The sequence below is a fragment of the Pyxicephalus adspersus genome, chromosome 4 (genome assembly GCF_032062135.1).
Source record: "Pyxicephalus adspersus chromosome 4, UCB_Pads_2.0, whole genome shotgun sequence".
Lineage (NCBI taxonomy): Eukaryota > Metazoa > Chordata > Amphibia > Anura > Pyxicephalidae > Pyxicephalus > Pyxicephalus adspersus.
Genome location: NC_092861.1, coordinates 6,886,140 through 6,908,766, shown reverse-complemented (window position 1 = coordinate 6,908,766; position 22,627 = coordinate 6,886,140). Strand labels below are relative to the sequence as shown.

The following is a 22,627-nucleotide window of genomic DNA, read 5'->3' as shown; positions in this document are numbered from 1 at the left end:
GGCAAATGTATAATCCTACATGGCCTGGTGCTCCATTCAACCCATTGCCCTAAGGGCATCCAGGTTCAGGTGTAAACACATTTTGGGAAACGGTGCTCTGAGTATCAGTCTGATTTATTAAATCTCTCCACGGCTGGGGAGGATACATTTTTAACAGTTAAGCTGGGTGATCCAACAAACTTGGAATGGATTTCTTCAAAGTCATTTGCTAGCAAAAGTTTTGAAACCTGGACCAGATCCATTCCAAGTTTGCTGGATCACCCAGCTTCACTGATAAAAGTGTATCTTCTACAGCCTTGGAAAACTTTAATGAATAAGGCCCTACACATCCAGCTTCTTGCAGCCACCACAAGTGCGGGATTGATAACTTTCCCTATGTTAGCTAATGTCCCCCTGGTGCAATCAGTCCCGCCATACTTCCATAAGCCCTCACTGTGACATGAGCTGCTGAGCAACAGCAAACACCACTTGTTCCAGGATTCTCCATATTCTAAAGATATACTATAATAACTCTTACATTATCTCCTTGCTAAGGGGTGGGAAGTGTTTATTAATTAAAAAAAAAAAAAACCTTTCTGCTATGCTCCTATATAAGTGAGAAATGTTTGAAAATATGGCAACCCTGGATTGACTATACAGGCCATATGGGTCCTCACCCCTTCCTTTTTAGCCTAGGCTGATGTTCCTATAGGTGGAACTAAATTCCACTGCAGAAAAGGACAGGTGATGTCCCTTCTCCAGTACCTGTTCTTACCTGCCTGATTGCTGCCCAACTGTCACATTTTGGCTTAGCTAGGCACCTAGCAATCCTAGCTTTTCTTGCATGCAATGGTCAGTGTTCTCCCCAGCCCCCTTTAGCTGGGTGCACCACCCGGCATTTTTCCAGTAACCACTCTGCTGTTTTTGAGTAGTTACTGAAGAGCTGAGTCAAAATACAGGAGCTGCCACCCACCTACAATTTCTTAACAGCCAGCTTAAAAAAAATTCTGGATTGAATGGTAATGAATGCACGAGAGTTACATCATCCTGCGAAAATCAATCAAGATGGTCGTAGATGGTCTCCAGGAAGAAAAGAAGAAGGTGAAATGGGGATAGGCAAGTATCAAGGGTTAAGTTCTTTTATTGACAGTTAGATTGAACATAGGTTTCCAGAATCCTCCTGGATGAGATGTTTGCCATTCATTTTTCTCTGTCTCTTTTTCTTGTTTATTCCCCCTCCATCTTTTTTTTTATCGCTTCCTTTTCCCCTATCACCTGTACCCATCCACATCACCCTTATGGATTACAGACTGCATGCCTAAGGCCTTGGGCTACCATTGAGAGTGTCCTGGAACGTGCTGTTTTCTTCATGTGTAAGTCAACTTTGTAGTGAAATATTTGGGTGATAAGCAATCTACTTTACTCTCCACTTAATAGTCAGATTGGCTGCTCTGTACATACAGCTCCAGCTGCCCTCTCTTCCTTTGTTACACCAATTATGTGCTGTTGTTGCTGTTATTGCTTTTTTATGTCTGAAAATTCAATAAATCCTTTGCAAAGAGAAACAATGCAGAAGAGATTCATTAAAAAACTGTTTTAGCAGCTGCTTGTTGGAGAGATAGTCTTTGCTTTGCATTGGAAAATAGAACATATTCATCATACCAGATAATCTTTTAAACAAGGTAGGTTACGGAGGTCACCCTCTCTTTTATCTATGCTTTTTGTTTTAATTAGATGCAATAGGCAAGTTAAAAAATATTTATATTTTGGGCAGAGCGTTCCTTCATTCAATAGCCAGAAAGAGGCAATTGTTGGGAATTCCAGGCCCTGATGACACTTATCTTGGAGAGAAATGGCTCACAACAGGTCTTTCCTGATCATAACAACTTACACTTGATATGCAGTCTTTGAAATATGCATATGTAAAATGTTCAACTTTTTTTTTGAGTCAGGTGGGAAGAAATTGTAAGTGGGTAGCAGCCCTTGTATTGTGACCCAACTCTTCAGCAACCACCCAAAAGCAGCCGGTTGGTCACCCAAAACTACGGGGAGGTGTGCCCAGCTAAAAGGGGCTGGGGAGAGGTCTGATGAACCTGGTATTGACACATGAATCCTCACCCTCTTCCCAGGACATGTTGTGCCCTTTGTATGGAAGTGTTGTAATAGATGTAAAAAGCTTTACCATCACAATATCAAAAGCACTGGCAATCCTGCTAACAAAAGTTAGCAACGTCAGTGCATAGGTGACATCTTTCTTGGTCTAACCTGTAGACTTGTCCTCTAGATAGCCTATAATTACAGAAAGGATAATCAAAAGCTGGATGACTGCTGCAAAGTCCTATTGTATAGCCAGCCTGGCAGCTATTTTACTCCACTTGCAGCCTGTAATAGAAGGGAATCTTACCTTTCCTCTTCCAGCAACTCCTCCTCCTGTCCTTGTTGCTGGCAGTGCTGGTGCTGCTACTGCTGGAGGTGCTGTGCTCGGATCCCTGGGAATCAGACTGGGCCTCGCTGCTGTCCTCTGAGCAGTCTGACAATTCTTTTACCACATCGGCTACATCTTTCTGTAAGGAAAGGAGAAAATATAAGCTGGACATTCATCAACACATAACAAAAGGGTACAAAGGCCGTGGAGCTTGGAGCTGGCACTTGGTACAGCTATGGCAAAGAATTTGTGTTTTTTTTTTATTTATTTTTTTAACATAATGCTGTAGAGTTTGGGTAAAGAACACAAATCCGAATAAAGCTGAGCTGTGGAGTGGATCTCCTCTCAGTGCAACATCGAATAGAAACTAAGTAGAAAAACCAATATTAAACACTGCTTGTCTAAGAATATTAAAAATTGATATGCTGGAGGTCTGGCCTGGTCACTCCTGCAATTTACTTCATGTCTTTAAAGTATAATTACAAGGACACAGAACAAGGTATGGTAAGCATTATAATTATAATTAGACTTTTTTTTATGAGCTGGGTGGGAAGAAGCTGTGGGTGGTTGGCCCCTGTATTGTGGACCAACTTTCCAGTAACCACAGCCGGGTGGTGGTACTGAAAAGTGCTGGATGGTGCGCCCAGCTAAAAAGGACTGGGGAGAACACTGGTAAGTCAGTATTGGGGAAAAAGATCAGCATCAGGAAAACTGCATGCAATTATAGTGGCTGGTCCTTTGACTTACGGTTACCTTTTTTTGGGGTCAGCGTCAAGAATTTAGTTCTGGGACTGAACTAGACTGTTGCAAAAATAAATTTGAAGAAAATATTAAACCACCAATCACACCCACAATAGCCACAAAAGATTCTTTAGGATCTGACACTTCCTGGATATCTGTTTCCTGGTCCTCAGCTGGGTTCAGTGGTTCCTCCTGCCAGCTCCATTCACATTACAGGACACAATATCAACATATTAGTCAGCGGATCAAATCAATGAGCTCAACAGGGGACCCAAAATCTATCAAATTGCTGAATTCCTTAGAGCAAAGTTTCTCAACCAGGCTTCCTCCAGAGGTAGTTAGGGGTTCCCTGAGCAATGTGTGACTCTCAGGTCAATTACCACTGAAACCAATGATCTTTTTGGCTGTGAGGGTGACATTCCTCCTGATGACCAGAAGTAAGAAGCATTCTTCCAACTGACTACCACACTAATGTACTGTGGGCTGTGGATATAGTAATTATAGCAGGGGTTCCCCAAGACCTGAAAGTTATGTCAAGGGTTCCCCCATGTTAAAAATGTTTAGAAAGGCTGCTCTGGAATATACATCAAAATGAACTGTATTTATGCTCTAACTGTCCTTCTTTCCAGCGCTAGTATTTGGAAGTGTACCTGTTTCTGATAAGATCCCAGTCGTACCCTGGGATCTTATCAGAAACAGGGACACTTCCTGGGGTACCCAGTTGGGTGTGCTTTAGATAAGGACGTACATAATGCACTGAACTGAATTTTTTTGAGGTTTGCTATTAGAAAAACATGTTTACGTTCAATTTTACTGTTCTACAATTTTAAAGACATTTTGGCACTTATCCAAGTAACATCTATTGATAAGATATTGTTAATTGTACAATTTACGAATTATTATTTATACCTTCTTATTCAATGCTCCTTCTTTTCATTAGGAATTTTTTAGCTTTGCACTCTTTAGCTTGGGATTAAAATTGAACATTTGGTACCAGTTGGCCACAAGCCGCCTTACACAGATCCTGGAGCCCTGAAGGTAGTAGAAGGGTGAAAAACTAGGTGGCTGTGTAATTGTGCTTTAACAGGACCTGGGAGAAAGAACCCCAGGTTGGACAGTTCACATTTGGTTCATTTGCTTTATAAAAAGTTACTCCAGCCAACATTTGGTCCATATAGAGAACACTCTTCCCGATTACACTGGGGACCAACTTTGAACAAATTTTTTGTTGACTTCAATTTTTAAGCTTATTTACACTAAAAAAGGTATGCTGATTCTAAAAGTGCAGTTATTTTTCTTCTATCACATTAGGTTTTTTCTCTACCGCTTATAATATTGTGATTACTGTAGCATGGATTTGTAAAGGCGATTCATTTAAACGCAAAACAGTGGGGTCCGAGGTTGTGCGCTGCTCTACGTAGTGAATAAGCACAATTTATTTTTCTACTTACACACGTATTTCTTTTCTTTCAAATCATCTCTGGCTCTGCTGTTTCACTTCGTAAGTGCCTAAACAACCCTGATTCATTTTGTTATATCTGTGGCAGTTTCACCATTCCCAGTCAAAGGGCAAACATCAGCACATTTGTAGAGCAAGCCTGTTTGGCATATTTCAAAGTTAAACTTGGTGATCAAGATAAGTCTTGGGCCCCTCATAAGGTTTGCAAACAGTGTGGGTTTAGAGATGTGGACAAAGGGAACACATGATAAGATGCCATTTGGTATACCTATGGTTGGGCAGGAGCCAGGAGATCATTTCAGTGACTGTTACTTTTGTATAGTGAAAACTTCAGGATATAACAGGAAAAAAAAATGTAACATAGAGTATCCTAGTGTACCATCGGCCATACGCCCAGTGGCTCATTCAGATGAAATCCCAGTGACGGTTTTCATTACACTATCCTCTCTTGAAGAACATGATAATGATGAACTAGGTGACAACAATGATGAAGAGTTTGAAATTGAAGAGGACTCTGTTCATAAGGGATTTGATCAGCATGAGTTGAGTGATTTGGGACTGTCGAAGAATGCTTCAGAACTCCTAGCATCAAGACTGCGTGAGAAAAAACTTACTTGAAAAAGGAATGAAGGTATCGTACTTTCGAACCAAAGAGATAGCATTTCTGCAGTACTTTAGAACTGACAGTAGCTTTGTGTGTTGCCATAACATACCTGGTTTAATGAAGGAATTGGGAATTCCAATCTATAACTCTGAATGGCGACTATTCATCAATAGCTCAAAGCGGAGCTTAAAGTGTGTCCTCCTTTACAATGGCAATAAATTTAGGTAATTCAGTTTCTCTTTTGAAGAATATGCAGACATAAAGAGAGTTGTTGAGTTGTTGCAATATCACCAACAAAATTGGGTCATCTGTGTTGACCTTAAAATGGTATGCTTCCTTCTTGGTCAGCGATGCGGATACACCAAGTATCCCTGTTATCTGTGCATGTGGGACAGCGGAGCTCGTGAGAGGCATTGGGTGGAAAGAAATTGGCTTCCAAGATCTGCCCTAAAACCAGGTGATCCAAACATTTTACATGAGCCACTTGTTGATAGAAAGAAAGTTATATTCCCGCCTCTGCACATGAAACTGGGTCTGATGAAGCAGTTTGTTAAAGCTTTGCCAATTGAAGGAAAATGTTTCAAGTACCTCATTCTGGCATTTACTAGCCTGTCATTTGACAAAATAAAGGCCGGTGTGTTTGATGGTCCACAGATTCGGCAGTTCATCAAAGATGATCATTTCATCAGGACAGATGTCAGAAGTCGAAAAGAATGCTTGGTTATCATTCAAAGCCATTGTCAAGGATTTTCTTGGAAACACACGAGCAAATAATTACACAGAAATCGTCCAGAAACTCTTGGGAGAGCTACAAAATACTTGGTTGCAATCTGAACATCAGGGTGCATTTTCTGCATAGCCATAGCCAGTTTATTTAAATTTTATTTAGTTTTTTTACAAAAATGGAGGGTACCCTGTATCGTAAAAACTGGATGTGACAGCAAAAAACTGGGGTCATTTCTGGATTCACCACCCAAAAATTAGTAAAAAAACAAGTGTAAGATCTAACTCCTACAAAAAACACGTTTCCCAGTGTTATTTACTTTAGGATCACTACAAAGAACAAGGGGGCGCTCTTTGCATCTGGAGGAAAAGAAATGTAAGCTCCGGATAAGGAAGGGATTCTTCACTGTAAAAATGTGGAATCGGCTCCCTCATGAAGTAATTTTAGCAAATACTATAGATTCCTTTAAGAAATAGCTGGATGATTTCTAGAAGCACAGAATATAACTGGGGATTAAGGCTTTAAAGTAAATATAACAAGGGCTGTTGATCCAGGGATCATCTGATTCCCTCCAGGAAACAGGAAGGATTTTTTTCCCCCTGTTAGAGCAAATTGTACCAGAGTTTATTTTGCCTTCCTCTGGACCGACTATGTCCATGGGGTTTTATTATTATTATACAGTATTTATATAGCGCCATCATATTACGCAGCGCTGTACAGAGTCCATAGTTGTGTCACTAACTGTCCCTCAAAGGAGCTCACAATCTAATGTCCCTACTATAGTTATATGTCATTAATGTAATCTAGGTCAATTTAGGGGGAGCCAATGAACCTAACTGCATGTTTTTGGGATGTGGGAGGAAACCGGAGTACCCGGAGGAAACCCACGCAGACACGGGGAGAACCTGCAAACTCCATGCAGATAATGTCCTGGCTGGGATTCGAACCTAGGACCTAGCGCTGCAAAGGCCAGAGTGCTAACCCCTGAGCCACCGTGCTGCCCCCTGGGTTTTATATCTGGAATATGTTTATAATTCCCTAGTGGTTGAACTTGATGGACTTACCCCTGTGCAAAATAATATGTTAGACACATAAAAAGAAAGTAACGCTATACAAAGAGATGTAATAATTAAAGAGACCCTGTCATCAATCTAAAATAACTGCAGATAAAGACAAGAAAAAGCAATTATTTTGAATACTTACTTGCTGTAGGTTTTGCTTACCATAAACATTTTTGTATTTGCTTGCAATGTGCCTTTGATCTCCCTAGAACAACCTCGTTCTTGCACATCATAATGTCTCCTCTTCTAAAGGTATCTAATTACTGTCTGTGCGGGCCCAGCTTTTCCATCATTTACCCTCCCTACATTAACTTCAAGGTGCCCAGGGAGAAGTGTGAAGTAAGGTCTGCTGGGGCTGCTGATGCCACATCCAAGATCACCATAGAAGCAGTCTAGGGGCTTTTTTTATGTCTACACAACGAAGGCATTTACATATGAGTAAAATACATGAAAAAAACTGCATAAAAACAAACTTTTATCTTTGCAGTGGGTTTCTCTCCCCATGATAAAACTTACCTTTTTTTTTTTTCTCTGTCCCCTTTAAAAGATTTACTGCCCACCTAATGGCAGCTCTGGCAACACCCCATACCATGCCGGACCAGCAGTCCTACATTGTACAGAAGTATACCAAGGACCACCCACATTCTGTTTTGGACAGCAGAGGAAAGCATTAAGTAAAAAGGTAAGTTTATTTCATTATCTATAATCCTGTAGATAAAACAAACACTTAACTATTGCAATGTAGTTGAGGACCCCCTGCATTGTTAACAGTTTGCATTCCCTGGAGTTCAGCTTTAAAGGCACATATAATGTTATAGTAAGATTATTTTTTACATTATTGATCCGGTGACAGGGTCTCTTTATAACCCGCTCTGCATAGACGTCATAATTTAAAGATAAATGTTTAGATATTTGCATAAGCCCAGCCATGACCAGTCGGAAAGTTTCACCTGAATCAATACTACTGTACTGTATAAAGCAAAGAAGCAACTGGTAGTAAAGAGAAAGCAGAAAACAGACATTTGTTTTAGACGGCAGTGTCTCTTACATGAGGTCAGCGTGTCAGAGGATAATATAAAGGTACGGGGATCAGGAATCAGGAAGGAAGGAAGGTGTGTACCTGAGGGCTCACCTGTCTCTTCCTCGTTGTAACACACCCATGTCATGTGACTGAAGTAAACAGCTCATACCTGGCCTACTCTGTTCCAGGAAGTAAGCATGTTCCTGTATTAATATATAAGGCCGAAATGCGCACTCTCTCTGCCTTTAATGCACAAAGTTTTTGGAATTGCAGCAGCATGCGAACAAGTGATTATTTTTTCTGTCTGCTGTTGCTTTATATAAAGTTACAACCAATACTGATATTGAAGCTGTTATGAAACAATAAAGGGTTAAACCAAGTGACAGTTTAGGTTTCTTGAGGGTGAGAGAGAAGGTTAGAATTTGTTGTTAGACTTTTCAGGTCTACTCACTTGCCTCACTCCGCAGGTCCACTTGTTTTGTATTATAGAAGTCAGTGTTCTCCCCGGCCACTTGTAGCTGGGCGCACCACCCAGCACGTTTTAGTAACCACCTGGCTGTTACCAATGAGGTGGGTTACAATACGGGGGCTGCCACCCACCTACAGATTCTTCCCACCCAGCTTAAAAAAATGTATGGGTTGAACACTGGAAGATATGCAGTACTAGTTAGTCACATTCAATTCCACTTGTTCTTGACATTGTTAAGACGTTTTGCAGCTGTCCAAGCCACTTCGTCAGATGTTCCAGTGTAGAAAATCTCCTAGTACTTTTATCCAAACTGCACAACCACCTTTATTCAATCACCATTGAACCTGGCATTGCAGCCCTTGACTGTCCGAGACCAGGAGGCGTGAAATGTGTTGCACCACCCTGTTCTATGAACACAACCCCAATCTTGGTGTCAGGAAGTCTGAAGAGGTGGTAAACCTTTGAAATACACTGCTTAAAGCAGAACAGAACCTGTGATACTCCCCAGTCCCTGTTCCCTCTCAGGGCACCACCATCTTTTTTTCTATCTTCTCTTCCTGTTGACGATCTCTGGACATCTTAATTGGGAGAGAATGATATAACTTCCATGCAGTCATGCAGGAGTTCAATAATTTCTGACACGCATAGGAAACTAATGATTATCCTGGTAACCAAAGCTCACAGCTCAGCTTTTTGTTTTTTTGACAAATAAGTGATCAGCAGGTAGGAGGGATTACTGCAGATTTGACATTTCCTTTCTGCCAATCTTTTTTTTACTTAGTAAACAGTAAGTACTTAGTAAAAGGGGTCAAAGAGTGTAAGTCATTTTTTTAGGCCTATTTTAAATGTGTTGGGCTTCTTTGGTTTTCTGCACAGTGGGAGAAAAATGGGTAGCTACAATGTGCAATACACAGCTGGTTGAAAACTAGCTGAATAAAATTAGAATTTTTATTTTTGGCAATTTTTGACAAGTTTAGTTGCCACCTACATATCTCAGCTCTGAATTTAGTATTTTGTTTGTAAGTATGTTTAGTGTGTAGGTGGAAGCAGACAAATTTGATCATCACAAAGACATTGTGCCTTTGTTTGCCTTTCCATTCCCCTTCATCCAGAATTCTGTGGAACACCAGTGTTGCCCCGAAAGTTGCTAGGTGCTCCTCTCCCTGTGGCTATTTGCCTTTAGTTCTGGGGTCGACATAATTTGGTAGAATCAAAAAACAACTTTAATAATGTTTTTAGTTGTGTCCTTCTAGCCGCCATTATAAGGGGGCATTCATTCTACTGGCCACCAATTTAGATAGCAACCTCTGCAGGAATCCTAGTTGAGAAAATCTGTGTTATTTCTAGATCATCAGAGATGTAAACCTCTAGCATGCAATCAACAATCACCTTGTTGTGCCTTTCCCTTCCACAATCAGAATGCATAGAGAAGGCTGGCTACATTACACATGCCATGATACCATATACAGTTAATGAAAAAAAAGTGTGAGGCAATTCTTTTGGAATTGATTATTTGCATGGACTGAGATGCAGGTACAGAACACTTTTTCAGTGTAGGTTAAGTGCCTTTCAAAAAAACTTTGCACAGATATTTAAACCAGATTTTAGTTCCTGTATCTACTTTTTCAGAAGTTATTTTAAACTCTTTGACTCTCATGACAAGAAATTGAGCTTTAAAATGAGCAGCGATACCAGCTGAAAGGTGCAATTCCTTTGCTGTGTTTGCTTTAAATTTTTGAATGGTGGGGCAAAATAGGTGGGCTTATTGTATGCTTTGGAGAAGTCAGGGAAAGTCCAGACATCAGGCCATATTCCGTTTTGGAAGATATAAGCACTAATGTACTGTGAGCTGTGGATATAGTAATTATAGCAGGGGTTCCTTACGACAGCACAGTTGGCTCAGTGGTTAGCACTCTGGGCTTTGCAGTGATAGATCCCAGGTTCAAATCTCAGCCAGGACAGTATCTGCATGGAGTTTGTATGTTCTCCCTGTGTTTCCGTGGGTTTCCTTCCACATCCCAAAAATCATAGTAAGGTTATTTGGCATCCACTTAAAAATTGACCTTAGACTGTGTTATGACATATGACTGAGGTAGGGACATTAGATTGTGAGCTCCTTTGAGGGACAGCTAGTGACATGACTATGGACATTGTTCAGCGCTGCGTAATATGTAAGTAAATATAAAGTCATGAAAGTTAATTCAAGGGTTCTCCCATGTAAAAAAGGAGAGAATTTCACTTACCATACCCCCGGAACTCCACATCAAATCTTTTGCAGGTACTTATAGGAGATGCCAGCATTGCAAATTGACATTAGTGGGCACATTAGGTTGGCCATAAACTAATTACATTTAATTTGTTTATTAATATGTTCACATTGTTTGATTTGAACTTAGACAGTCAACCGAAAATCAATCGATCACACTACCACACTTAGCAATTCATTAACAGCCAATTCTTTGTAATTATTCAAAATTCTAATCCATTACTACCTAATGAAGATAAGATTAAGACTAGCTCAGAATGAAAAAAAATAAGACCTGTCAGATACCCTGTTTCCCCGATTATAAGGAACTCTCTTATATTTTTTGAAATGCCAAAATATGCCCTGGGTCTTATTTTCAGGGGGTGTCTTATTTTTCCATGAAGAAGACTACAGTACACATTTATTGTTGAAAGTAACTCATGATCACTCATGTTCCATTGATTGTCCCCTTGTCTTATTTTAATTATTTTTTTAAAAATCGGGGGTGGCTTACTTAATGGGGATGTCCTAAAATCGGGGAAACACGGTACTTCTTGAAATTTGCAAAGCTGACCAAGATTCCTTTAATTTTACACTTGATTTTGATCATTCCTGGTTATTCTTCTCCTTCTTAATAATATTATTATTATTATTATTATTATTATTATTATTAATAATCAAATTCACTAATTAACAAAACTAATAAAAGGAATGGAGGAGCTCAGTTATAAAAGGGAGATTAGCTGAACTGAATCTATTCTCCCTTGAGAAGAGATGCATAAGGGGGGATATGATCACCCTGTATAAATATATAAATGGTCCATATAGAGAACTCTCTTCCCCATTATTCACTGTAAGATCATTACAAAGAATAAGAGGGCACAATGTGTCTGGAGGAAAAGAAGTTTAAGCTCCGGATAAGGAAGGGAGTCTTCACTGTAAGGTCTGTGAAAATGTGGAATTGGCCCCCTCAGGAAGTAGTTTCAGCAAGTTCTATAGATTTCTTTAGGAAAAAACTGGATTATTTCTAGAAGCACAGAATATAACTGGGTATTAAGGCTTTAAAGTAAACATACCAGATACTGTTGATCCAGGGAACATCCAACTGCTTCAAGGAATCAGGAAGGATATTTTTTCCCTGTTTGAGCAAATTGTATCAGGGTTTCACTTTTTTGCCTTCCTCTAAATCAGGGGTCAGCAAACCCCGGCCTTTAGGCCAGATACGGCCTCGTCAGTAGTCAATTCTGGCCTAACGCCCCCTGGTCGTTCGGCCTAATCCCGGCCGGCAAGGGTTGGCAACCCGGGGCTCTTGAGCCTCCTTGTTATGCCTCCCTCCCCTATTTATCGCCACCAGTGTTAACACTTCCGCCTCCGGGGTAAGGGGACATTCCCTCTCCTCTGTATACATTGTGGAAGAAAAGGATTTCCCTTTAGGGTTCCCTCCCCTCTGTATGCATTGTGGAGGAGAGGGATTTCCCTCCAGGGGCATTCCTGGTGGGGGACAGAGCCATCAGCGAGAGAGAGAATCCGGCCCAGTGTGCCTTCTTGACCTCCTAAATTGGCCTAGTAGCCAAAAAGGTTTGCTGATCCCTGCTCTGGATCAACTAAGTCCATGGGGTTTTATATCTGGGATATGTTTACTTCCCTAGTGGTTGAAATTGATGGACTTTTTTCAACCTGACCTACTATGTAACTATATATGTAATGAAGAACCCATTTACAGTCGACTCGAAAAAACAATCAAATGGACTGCTCAAGCCGATGGAAACATCCACCTGTGAAAGGCCAGCTTTACTCTAAGCTGGCGCATGTTGTACTGGTTGTGGTGTAAATGGAGCTGGGAACATGAATTTGATTATACAGAAACTGTAAGTTCAGCATGAATGTGATCCAGATTTGTGTAGTAAGCTAAAATGCAAATAGATTTTTAAAATGCTTGCTTATTGAAAAGAAACATGGAGTGGTGATTTAGGCAAAAAGCCCATTTTCTAAAATAAAGTTTAGTGATACTTATAATACCCTGCATTTGTTAAATGCTGTCTGTGCTTTTTGTAGTATTTTCCCCCAGGGTATAGTAAATGGTCTTACCTTCAATGTGTAGACCCCCATTCTGCCAGGAACTTTGTAGAACATGCCCTCTTCCCCCCGGGAGTTGGTATGCAGCATGGCGTTGAGGCAGGCCAGTGGGGAGGTGCCGCTGAAAATAAGCACAAAATATGTTACACAACAAAGCATCGCGACTGATTTATGAACAAAAGACAACTGACACAATGAAGTAGGATGAATAAATCTCACAAGCCAGGTCAGCAAGGTGGCAAAAGCAGACCTAATTTTAGGTGCCTTTTCTTTTACTGTCTGTGCAAGCAATCATCTCCTTGCTTGTTATAAACTATCAACTAACTACTAGATTGGATGTTGCTTGTATCTATTTCAGAACTAGAAAATTTGGAGCAGAGTGCATTAAGCTATGTACTACAGCAATTAAATGACAATGAGCAAGCCAACTGCCCTCATCTTGGTCAACCTATCCCCTTAACAAAAATAAAAAATTACTTTTAGTAACCTTTCCTATTAAAATGATTGAATGTTTCTAAGGCTGCTAGTCATACCACCTGATCTCAGCTGGTCTCTGAGCTCCTTTAAATGGAAGCAAGCAATTCATGTTTGGGTATTAGTTCATGTGACTGCAAAATTAGATTTTGCAGCAACAGCTAAGCAGCTAAATTGTGGTCATAATAAAAATGTCGTCACTCAATTTGCTATAAGTCTGGTTTAAAGTTTGTTTCCCTGTAGCCTTAAAAAAATATTTGTAAGTCTGCTATTTAAAGAGCTGAGTGCATTCCATGCAATCTACAGACCTATATACATCCTGCTGCACTCACAGAGAATGTTCATCTAGGAGCCAATAGAACAGCCATTCTGTGGAACCCTAGGGTTGCTCCAGAAGTTGCTAGTTGTTCCTCTACCTGTGGCTATTTGCCTTCCTATTGGATAATCTCCGCGTAGTTCTGGGTTCAACATCATTTGTTACAACTGTAAGGTGTTTTTCTAGCCACAATTAAAGGAGGGCATTCTTTCTACTGGTCACCAATTAGGGAGGCTTTCTTTTCCCCATTGACCACCTAATTGGTTTTATTAGACTTTGACATAATTTCAAGTGTTCTTTATGACATGGAAATTGTTTCTAGAGTTTCTCAGCGGTAAAAAGATTGAGAAAAGCTGCACCAGAGGCAACTTGAGCAGGACATGAGATGAACCAAATACAGGCATGGACAAACTATGGCTTTTTAATCTGGCTCATTAAAAGTTGGTAGAAAATTGTCCACTGTCAAAAAAAGGTGACCAACAACACTGTTCCCACTGAAACTAAATGTAATTTGAATGTAAGTTTTCTTTTACTTTTAGGTAATGGCTTTTACACATAATGTATATCAGTTTAGTGTTCTCCCCAGCCCCTTTTAGACGGACGCACCACCCGGCACTTTTCAGTAACCACCTGGCTGTTTTTGGATGGTTACTAAAAAGTAAGGTCACAATACAGGGGCTGCCACCCACCTGGAATTTATTCCCACCCAGCTTAAAAAAAGAATTCTGGGTTGAACACTGTACTTCATACAAACACTTTCATCCATCTGTCAAATTTTAAAACTCATTGTGGCCCGAGCCAAAAAGTGTGCCCATCCCTGACCTAATACATTGAATTAGGAGGCCTTCTAGTGTCTTGGCTAGAGCTCCCTCTAGTGGCTCCAGTGAGCAGCATTTTCTTCAGGGCATTAGGATTCATACAGACACTGGAACGTGCCGGCAAAATATTGGGGAATACACTCATCTCTACTAATAAGGTACAAATTAAATTTTGTGCCATTTCCTGTCCGGTGAAGCTGCTGTCAGTAGGGACAGTAAGTAAGGATACATTTTCCTTTATAACTTCATCAGATTGCAGAAAAGAAGGAACACGAGTTTTCATCCTTCCCCGTGCTAACCAAAAAGAAAAAAAAATATTGGCTTAATGTTTACTTCTAATTAAACTTCAAATAAAGTTGTTGCCATCAAAGCAAGTAAAAATTCTTTTTTTCCAGCTACCCGTTATGTCAAACTATACTGCATTGAATAGAAGTTCTCCCCTGATGCCTATCCAAAAGACAACACCCCTGTCCGGTGCCTTGTCCATCTCTTGTCTCCCCAGCAAACACTTACTGGTTCCTCTTTCTGACCCCAGTGTCAGCGGGAGAAACCACACAAAGTGCTGCGGGTGATACATGAGATGGACATTATTCCTCAGAAGTGTTGCATTCTGTGCAGACCCTGGGGTACAATTTAGCTGCCAGGGTTCAGTAATGCAGACAGATGAAAATAAGAGCATTTACCTATTTACAGGCAACAACTTTAAATAAATGTAAGTATTTTACCAGTTATTACCAGGGACTGTAGATTATTACAATGTTGTGAGCGTGCAGTCTATGTCCTCCACTCACCTGATCTCTTTCAGTCCTTCTCGTTGGATCACTTGAAGGATCTCTTTGTGGCTCATAGGCGTGTTGTGATATTTCTCCAATACCTGTGGGGAAGAACAGAACCCTTAGTACCAGGATCACCATTACCTTTTAATCTTGTTATATGAGTGGCAGTCATGCAATTCACCACAGTAGGTCTTTTTATCACTCAGGTCACATTTATATAGGAAAGATGAAGTAGAAAAAAAGCATGGCAACTGACATAAAGTCTTCTCTTTGCTTTATTAAACTATATATTAAGATCAAGGTTGTGAAACAGAGATGAATGTTTACTCTTCTTATGACAGAAGGTAAGTACTAAATAAATATTCATAAAGTGCTAATAAACAATGTCTGACCTGTAACTAAATGTCATGCAAAGTAAACCTTCTGCTGATGCAGTGTTTGCCATGGGTTCTCCAAGGCTCCGAATCTATTAATATTACACAGTATTTATATGGCGCCAACATATCAGTCATGTGACTAGCTGTCCCTCAAAGGAGCTCACAATCTAATGTCCCTACCATAGTCATATTTCATTATTACAATCTATGGTCACGTGGGGGGAAAGCCAATTTACCTAACTGCATGTTGTTGGAATGTGGGAGGAAACCGGAGTACCCAGAGGAAACCCACACAAATATGGGGAGAACCTGCAAACTCCATGCAGATAGTGTCCCATGCCGCTTCTCGTCACGTGCAAAGACATTCATAGCGAGTTGGGTACATTTTTTATTTATAGTTTTATAATGTCCCACCAACACAATAATGTCTTACCGAAATGCAAATATGTTTCACAAGGTCATTCTAGAGAAATTAAACTCATTTTTTAGCTGGCAGTCTTAAAAGGTAAAATTGTGGTTTGGGATGATCATTGTGCACCATTGACCATTGTCTGATTGGAATTTAGAAGACAGCTTCATGCCCAATGGTCAGTCTTTACCAGATCTTGCCATATGCAACGTGTCTGTGATTGGAACGGATGGGACTCCTTGGAACTGCAACCGGTTTCTTCTTTTTATTGCACTGTTACATCAATCGCTCTTTTTATGATTAAATAATATACTTTTTTATTTTTTTTTGTATACTTCAAACTGGACCATCATTCATTTAAGCCATCAAATGCCAAATCCATGAAATAACAATGGTCAGGTGGAATAGCAGGTCACAAATCTTGTATATGTTTAACTATAGAGAAGGATGGTACTTCTTCGGGGGTCCACATGGCTGGCTGGGTGAAGTTAACACTTCAGAGTAGATGTTCAGCAGCAAGGGGAGAACTGTAATGATGACATAAGGAAGCTAAAGCGTGCACTGAATGCAGTGCTAGATCCACACCAAAATGTAGTAAGAAGGTAAAAGGTGATAGGAAGGTGGACTGTGATGTCCAAAAAGGGATTATGATTCAGGAAGCGTATGCTCGATCCTTAAAGTGGAAGTTAATGGCAGGTCATTATTGCATTAAGGGACAGACGTTGTCCATTCTACAATAATCCCTCGTACCTGCCTGATCACTTTGAGTATCTTAAAATACTAAGCTATGCATGCGTAGCCTCATCTTTCTATGACAGGACACCCAGCAATCCCACCTTCCCCTGCACTTGCTGGGAATGAATAAAGTTACTTCATCCCGGAAAATGTAGATGGCCAAAGATCGTCTTCAGGAAGAGAAGAGAGAAGATGGAGGATCCTTGCGACAGAATGGGGACAGGCGAGTAACCCAGGTTTAGTTCACCTTTAAGACTAAGCGCCATAGACAGAACCCGTTAAGGCTTTTCTGCTGCTGTTGAAGGATTTATCAAGAGACATCCAGTAATTTGAGCCTCTATCTCTGCGTTTCTATGGGCAAAGCTGACCAGCTAGATGCAAGGAACTGATGCAAGCAGATTCCCTGATGGCAGCAGTGTTCTTCCATGCACATAGATAGAAAGTTATTCAAATAGCTGGAAAGCTGCCACGTCTATAGCATGGCATTTTAAACACTTGTACCACTTTATTACCATCAGGAATAGCAAATATTATTGTAAGTACTATTGTAAGTACCAGAAAAAATTACCACCCAACAGTTTTAAACAACCAATAAAATTTGCTAACCTTTGCAGCCCAAATAGGGCAATAATGAGATAGCTTTAGTTTACTGAATGATCAAAAGGAAATGACATTTAAAGGGGCAAAAATACAGAAATTTAGTTAAATGCAATTTGATTTTTGTTTGCTGGGTTCAGGTCAGTCTCCTTGTGGTCAATTGAAACCAGCATTTAAAGTTTTTACCCAAATAAATAAAATTGCCACTTGTATGACCAGTGGTAATGGATAATCCACATAATGTATCGACCCTTTCATAAGTGAGGGCCAAACTATGCAATTGTGGTATTTCTAGAGCCAAACTATATGAAGAACAGTCTGGTTTTATCTACGCTCACAAGGCATCTAGTAGGAATTGAATATATTCCAAATTTGTGGGTTTTCCGAGCTTCAAAGGCTTTCTATGGTCCCTTAGTGCAGAATCGCATGGATAATTGGCTCTTTTCAGAAATATCTGGACCTCGGGGGTTGTTCTTGTAGAGCAAGAACCTCAAAGTTCTACCCCAGGGGGGACATCAAACAGACCACAGACAGTTATAACAAGATGCTCGGCATAAACAGGAGAACAAGAAATACAGAGGTTGGTCATAATCAGTGGGGAACTATTAATTCAAAATAATACAAAATGCAAAGGTATGATTGCGGGATCAGCATTATTAAAGAGAACCTGGCATATGGAAAATATATTCTTTTGGGAACTTGAAGTACATAACAGTGTTTGCAGCTATTGTGGTCAGTGAGGGTTTGTTGCAATAGTCACATGAAAATTTTCCACTGTTTTTGGAATCAGGAACTTTGAACTTGACAAGAGAGCAGCTATCAACTCCTCAGTTCTAGTCAAAAGGGCCATAGTCTACAAAATTTTAGACGGCAAAAAATGAGATGATAGCTTGCCAGTACCATGCCAAAATCTATCCTAAATGTAGCCCTTGAGGACTAGAGTTAAGGAACCTAGCTTTATTCCTTTTAATGTTGCCACTTAAAAACAGAACTAAACCTGAGATTACGCACCTTTCTCCGTTCCCTCGCAATCTTTCAAGAAACAGAAATATAGCTATCATGATATTGTCCAGTTAAGTGGAAATAAACCCCCAATACACACCTATCCCCTTCTCTTCTACTTTTCATCCTGAAGACAATCTGTAGGAATTTTGATTAGCTGTGCCAGGATGACGTAAAACTGGGGGAGTTTATCTTAGCACGCGCAAGGGAAGCCATGATTGCCAGCATAATTGCAACAGTTATTGCAGAAAGGACATCGCCTATCCCTTTATGAAATTACCAGCTCCCTTAATTGCTTAAGTTAAAAGTGAGACTTTAGTTCCAATTAAGGCTGCAAATTACTAGAATTCCTACCTAGCCATGGGCATTTGTGTACAATATTGGCATGTGTAGAAATGACTGAACTCCTACACATGCGTGCACTGTTATTCATACCACCAGAGCTAGTAAACACAGCTGAAGTTGAAACTTGGCAGAAAAGTAGATTGGCGTCAGGAGAGATGTTCTTAGACACTGGAGCTTGCTAGAGCTGGTTTCACCTTAGGTATGGCATGGAAGAAACAGAATGTAAACCATGAGTTTGTTTCTGTATTGCTTTGCAGACTTTCTAGCAAAAGTGATCTAGCCAACTGGACAGGTTGCTAGGTATACCTGTTCCCCAGGTGAGTTCGGGACAACAAAAAAAAAGCCTTCAAAATGCCATAAGAGAGGAGATAGGAGAACCACCTAAGGATATGTGAATGCAAAGGTTTCCCTGTATCAGGAGGCCTCAACTGCAGTCTTCGAGGACAAAGGACCACACATAGTTTTAGTATTTCCCTAACAGATAGAAGTAAATATAAACAAAGTAAAGAATGGTTCACAAAGAGAAAATTATTCTGTTAAAACATAAATCCAGCTTGTCCTGGCTTGACCGTCAACCAGTGGAGTGGAGGACCATGTCCTATAAGACCACAAACCAGTGTGATAAGTGAGTATTCACTGAATCCCGAACGTACGTATACACACATCCTGCAGCCTCTGTGACCTCAACAGCTGTTCACAATAACAGCTAGAAGGCAACAAGTGTGTTTCCTGGTCATGTGATCTCAGCGACATCTGCTAAACAACAAACACTTTCCCGTATAGTAGGTTATGCATAAATACTAACAAACAAGCATGAAGGTACACGCACTCAATATATGTGCTGTGATGAAGCTGTTACAGCTTTGGTCTCAGCTAAATTTGCAATTATTCAAATCTTAAAAAAATCCCCGTAGTCTTTTGAGAACTCTGGAGACTGCAAGCTTGATTTTCAACTTTTTGGTTTTTTCAAGCTATAATACCCGGGCCATAAACACTTCAAAACATGTACAATAAATGTAAAATTTGCCTACATGGCTTGACCCCAATCTTATCCTTGGGTACAGGGTCTCATTGGTTTGCCCTCTGGTGGGGTGTCACCTAGGTGCCCTTTGATTGTACAATAAGGACTGCTCACCAACATGTGAAGACATAGGAGCATAAAATAATGAGGGGGCATAATTAGGTTGTAAAATTTAAAGAAAGCCCATCTCCAGGAAAAATTCTTCTACACCTTACTCCCATCCCACACAACCTAAATAGTATTCTCCCTAGCCCCACTTTTAAGTAACCATCCGGATGTTTTTTAGTGGTTACTGAAGAGTTGGGTCACAATACTAGCGGGGCCACCTGCCTAAAATTTCTTCCCACCTGGCTTAAAAAAGTTTCGGGTTTGAACACTGCTAAATATGTTGTGGAGGAATGGGCTACCGTAATCTAATATCCAAGTCCAGCTTTTCTTTGCTGCAATGAGTCTGTCCCCTTTAAATGATTTCCGGTCTATTCAGAAAAATAACAACTTATAGGAAGCATCCCTGCAACGCTGGTAGTAATATGGATACCAAAAGAAAGACACCAGGAGATTCAAACATAGACAAGAGAACACCCAAACAATTTAGTGTCACATGACCACAGCTTTAAGTGAGCAAAATTGGGTTTTATTTTATTTTTAATAAATTAATTGACGTCAGTTAGTTAGAAGAGAGAAAAGAAAGGAGCCCTAGAGCTAGAGTTCTGCTAAAGCTTATACAATGCTTCCGTAATTGGGTTTGCTTTACAAAAGCCAATGCCTGTGTGGTTTATTGGAATGATTTTCTCTAACGTGCAATAAAATTAAACCCCGATTACTGTAAATGTCTAGAAGGATCCGGATGTTTTAGACTCCCCACATTTCCGACGTATAAGACAGACGATGAGACATTTGGCTGAACCCTGTGGTAAATCTCCCTGCTCTCCAACCTCCTCCATCCGCTTCCTGCAGGATCAACACGGCAGACTAATCTGTTTCACGTAAAACTGTCTAATCCTGCCGGACCAATCTGTCCGTGTTTTCATAAAATGACTCGGACCCTCGTATTCCTGACCCGGAGTGCAAAATGATTTTTTGACAGAGGTCCTTGAACCTAACTGAGTTGAAGCAGATACCTGCTGGAGAAGTAATAATACCATAAATTAATTAATGTAACAGAACAAAAGAGTTGAGGAGCCAAAAGTCATCCTCAAAATCATAGCACTCTCATTGCTCCAGCAACCCCCGGTAGACTATGAAGGAACCCTAGGGTACCAGGAAACCCTGGTTGAGAAATACTGACAAAGGGCTAAAGTGCTGTAGGTCAGGGTAAAACCATACCAATGCATTCCTATATCCCTCATATGGTGCAATATCCTTGTTTGTTTTCCATCATCTGCACATCTGCTGCAATTGTTACAAAAAGAACCTTACTTTCTTTGCTTGTTGATATTATAGAGAATACTAAAACCCTCAAACTGATCAGGACATGGACAGAAACTGCAAATTTCTCCACTGGAGTTTCCAAGCAGAGATGGTAAATCAGCCAATCGGGCTCCGACTACAATTAGGTTTTGTACCTTTTACCCTTGTAAAAGGGTTTCGCAAACAGGGTTCGTCCAGAGGTTGCTAGGGGTACCCTGAGCAATGAACAATTTGTGACTCTCAAGTCAGTTTAAGTGACACTAATGACTATCTGTAAAGATGACATTCTTCCCAATGGCCACCATGCTTGTATACTATGAGCTGTGGATATAGGAATCATACCAGAGGTTCTGTAACACCTGAAAGTTATTTCAAGGGTTCCCCCATGGTAAAAAGGTCAAGAAAGGCTGGTTCAAAGCTTCGTCACATGAGCAGCTGAGCATTTATTTTCCCTCAATGCGTTGCCTACTATAAGGAAAAAAAATGCCCATAGTAGTCAATAGAGGTGTTGGAGACGTGTACACGGCTGTGGGGTTTATTGAGCATTGCAGTTACCGAAAAGTGAAAAGCCATCGAATGACAAGTCCTGCGCAGGGCAGACAGCAAAGGCCAATTAAATGCTTCTTATTGGTATTGAAGAGATACTGGAGACGGGCACACAGGTGCACCGGCTACCTGACCACAAACTATCGGAATACATAAGGCACAAAGTACAGTGCATCCTGGGCCTGCTTCTCCTTTATATTCTGCATCTGTACAGAGGTCTGATACCTAAACAACTACAGGATGAACGGTGAATCAATACTGAAATAAAGATGGGGAAATCAGGAGAAAAAAGAAGAAAATGGGAATGGTTCCCTGGAGATCAGTGGGGCAGATGAACAGCAAGCTGCCCTTCTTATGAAAAAAGCCTAAAAGCCACAATGAATAAAAAGCGCAGTCAATAAACAGATTTATGAAAATGTCATTATATTGTAACACAACAGAGTATCATTATTTCCAGAAACAGTTCAAGGCTCAAGGAAAAGACAGGCTGTACCCACTGCAAATTCCCCATCTGCCTCTAGGGGGCTCAGTAGAGCAACAAGCTGTATGTAAACAAGCGCCATATGGCAGTGCAGCCTGAACACCCTGCACACAGCCTGACCCCGCAACATGCAGGGTGACAATACAGTGTTTCACAACACACACAACAGTGTCAGAGCAAGAATATACAAATCACAAAGGAAGCTGTAAATAAATAGCAAGACAACACTGAGCCGTACACACATCATGGTACACAGCGACAACACTGAGTCCTGCACACACATCATGGTACACGGCGACAACACTGAACGCTGCACACACATCATGTCACACGGCGACAACACTGAGCCCTGCACACACATCATGGTACACAGCGACAACATCGAGCCCTGCACACACATCATGGTACACAGCGACAACACTGAGCCCTGCACACACATCATGATACACAGCGACAACACTGAGCCCTGCACACACATCATGGTACACAGCGACAACACCGAGCCCTGCACACACA

At 40.7% G+C, this 22,627-nt stretch overlaps 1 protein-coding gene across 2 annotated transcripts in view; it reads right to left on the bottom strand.

Annotated features, from left to right (window-relative positions):
• The window catches only part of ASXL2 (ASXL transcriptional regulator 2), a 68,434-nt gene that overhangs the window by 41,308 nt on the left and 4,499 nt on the right, over window positions 1-22,627 (bottom strand). The window contains exons 2-4 of one of the 2 annotated variants that reach the window (XM_072407284.1): window positions 15,204-15,286; window positions 12,817-12,925; window positions 2,384-2,543 (exon numbers count right to left, since the gene is read on the bottom strand). In XM_072407284.1, coding sequence (XP_072263385.1) covers window positions 2,384-2,543; window positions 12,817-12,925; window positions 15,204-15,286 — 352 coding nt within the window. Of the gene's footprint in view, window positions 1-2,383; window positions 2,544-12,816; window positions 14,707-15,203; window positions 15,287-22,627 lie in introns of both variants that reach the window. The other variant, XM_072407285.1, reaches the window with a different exon arrangement.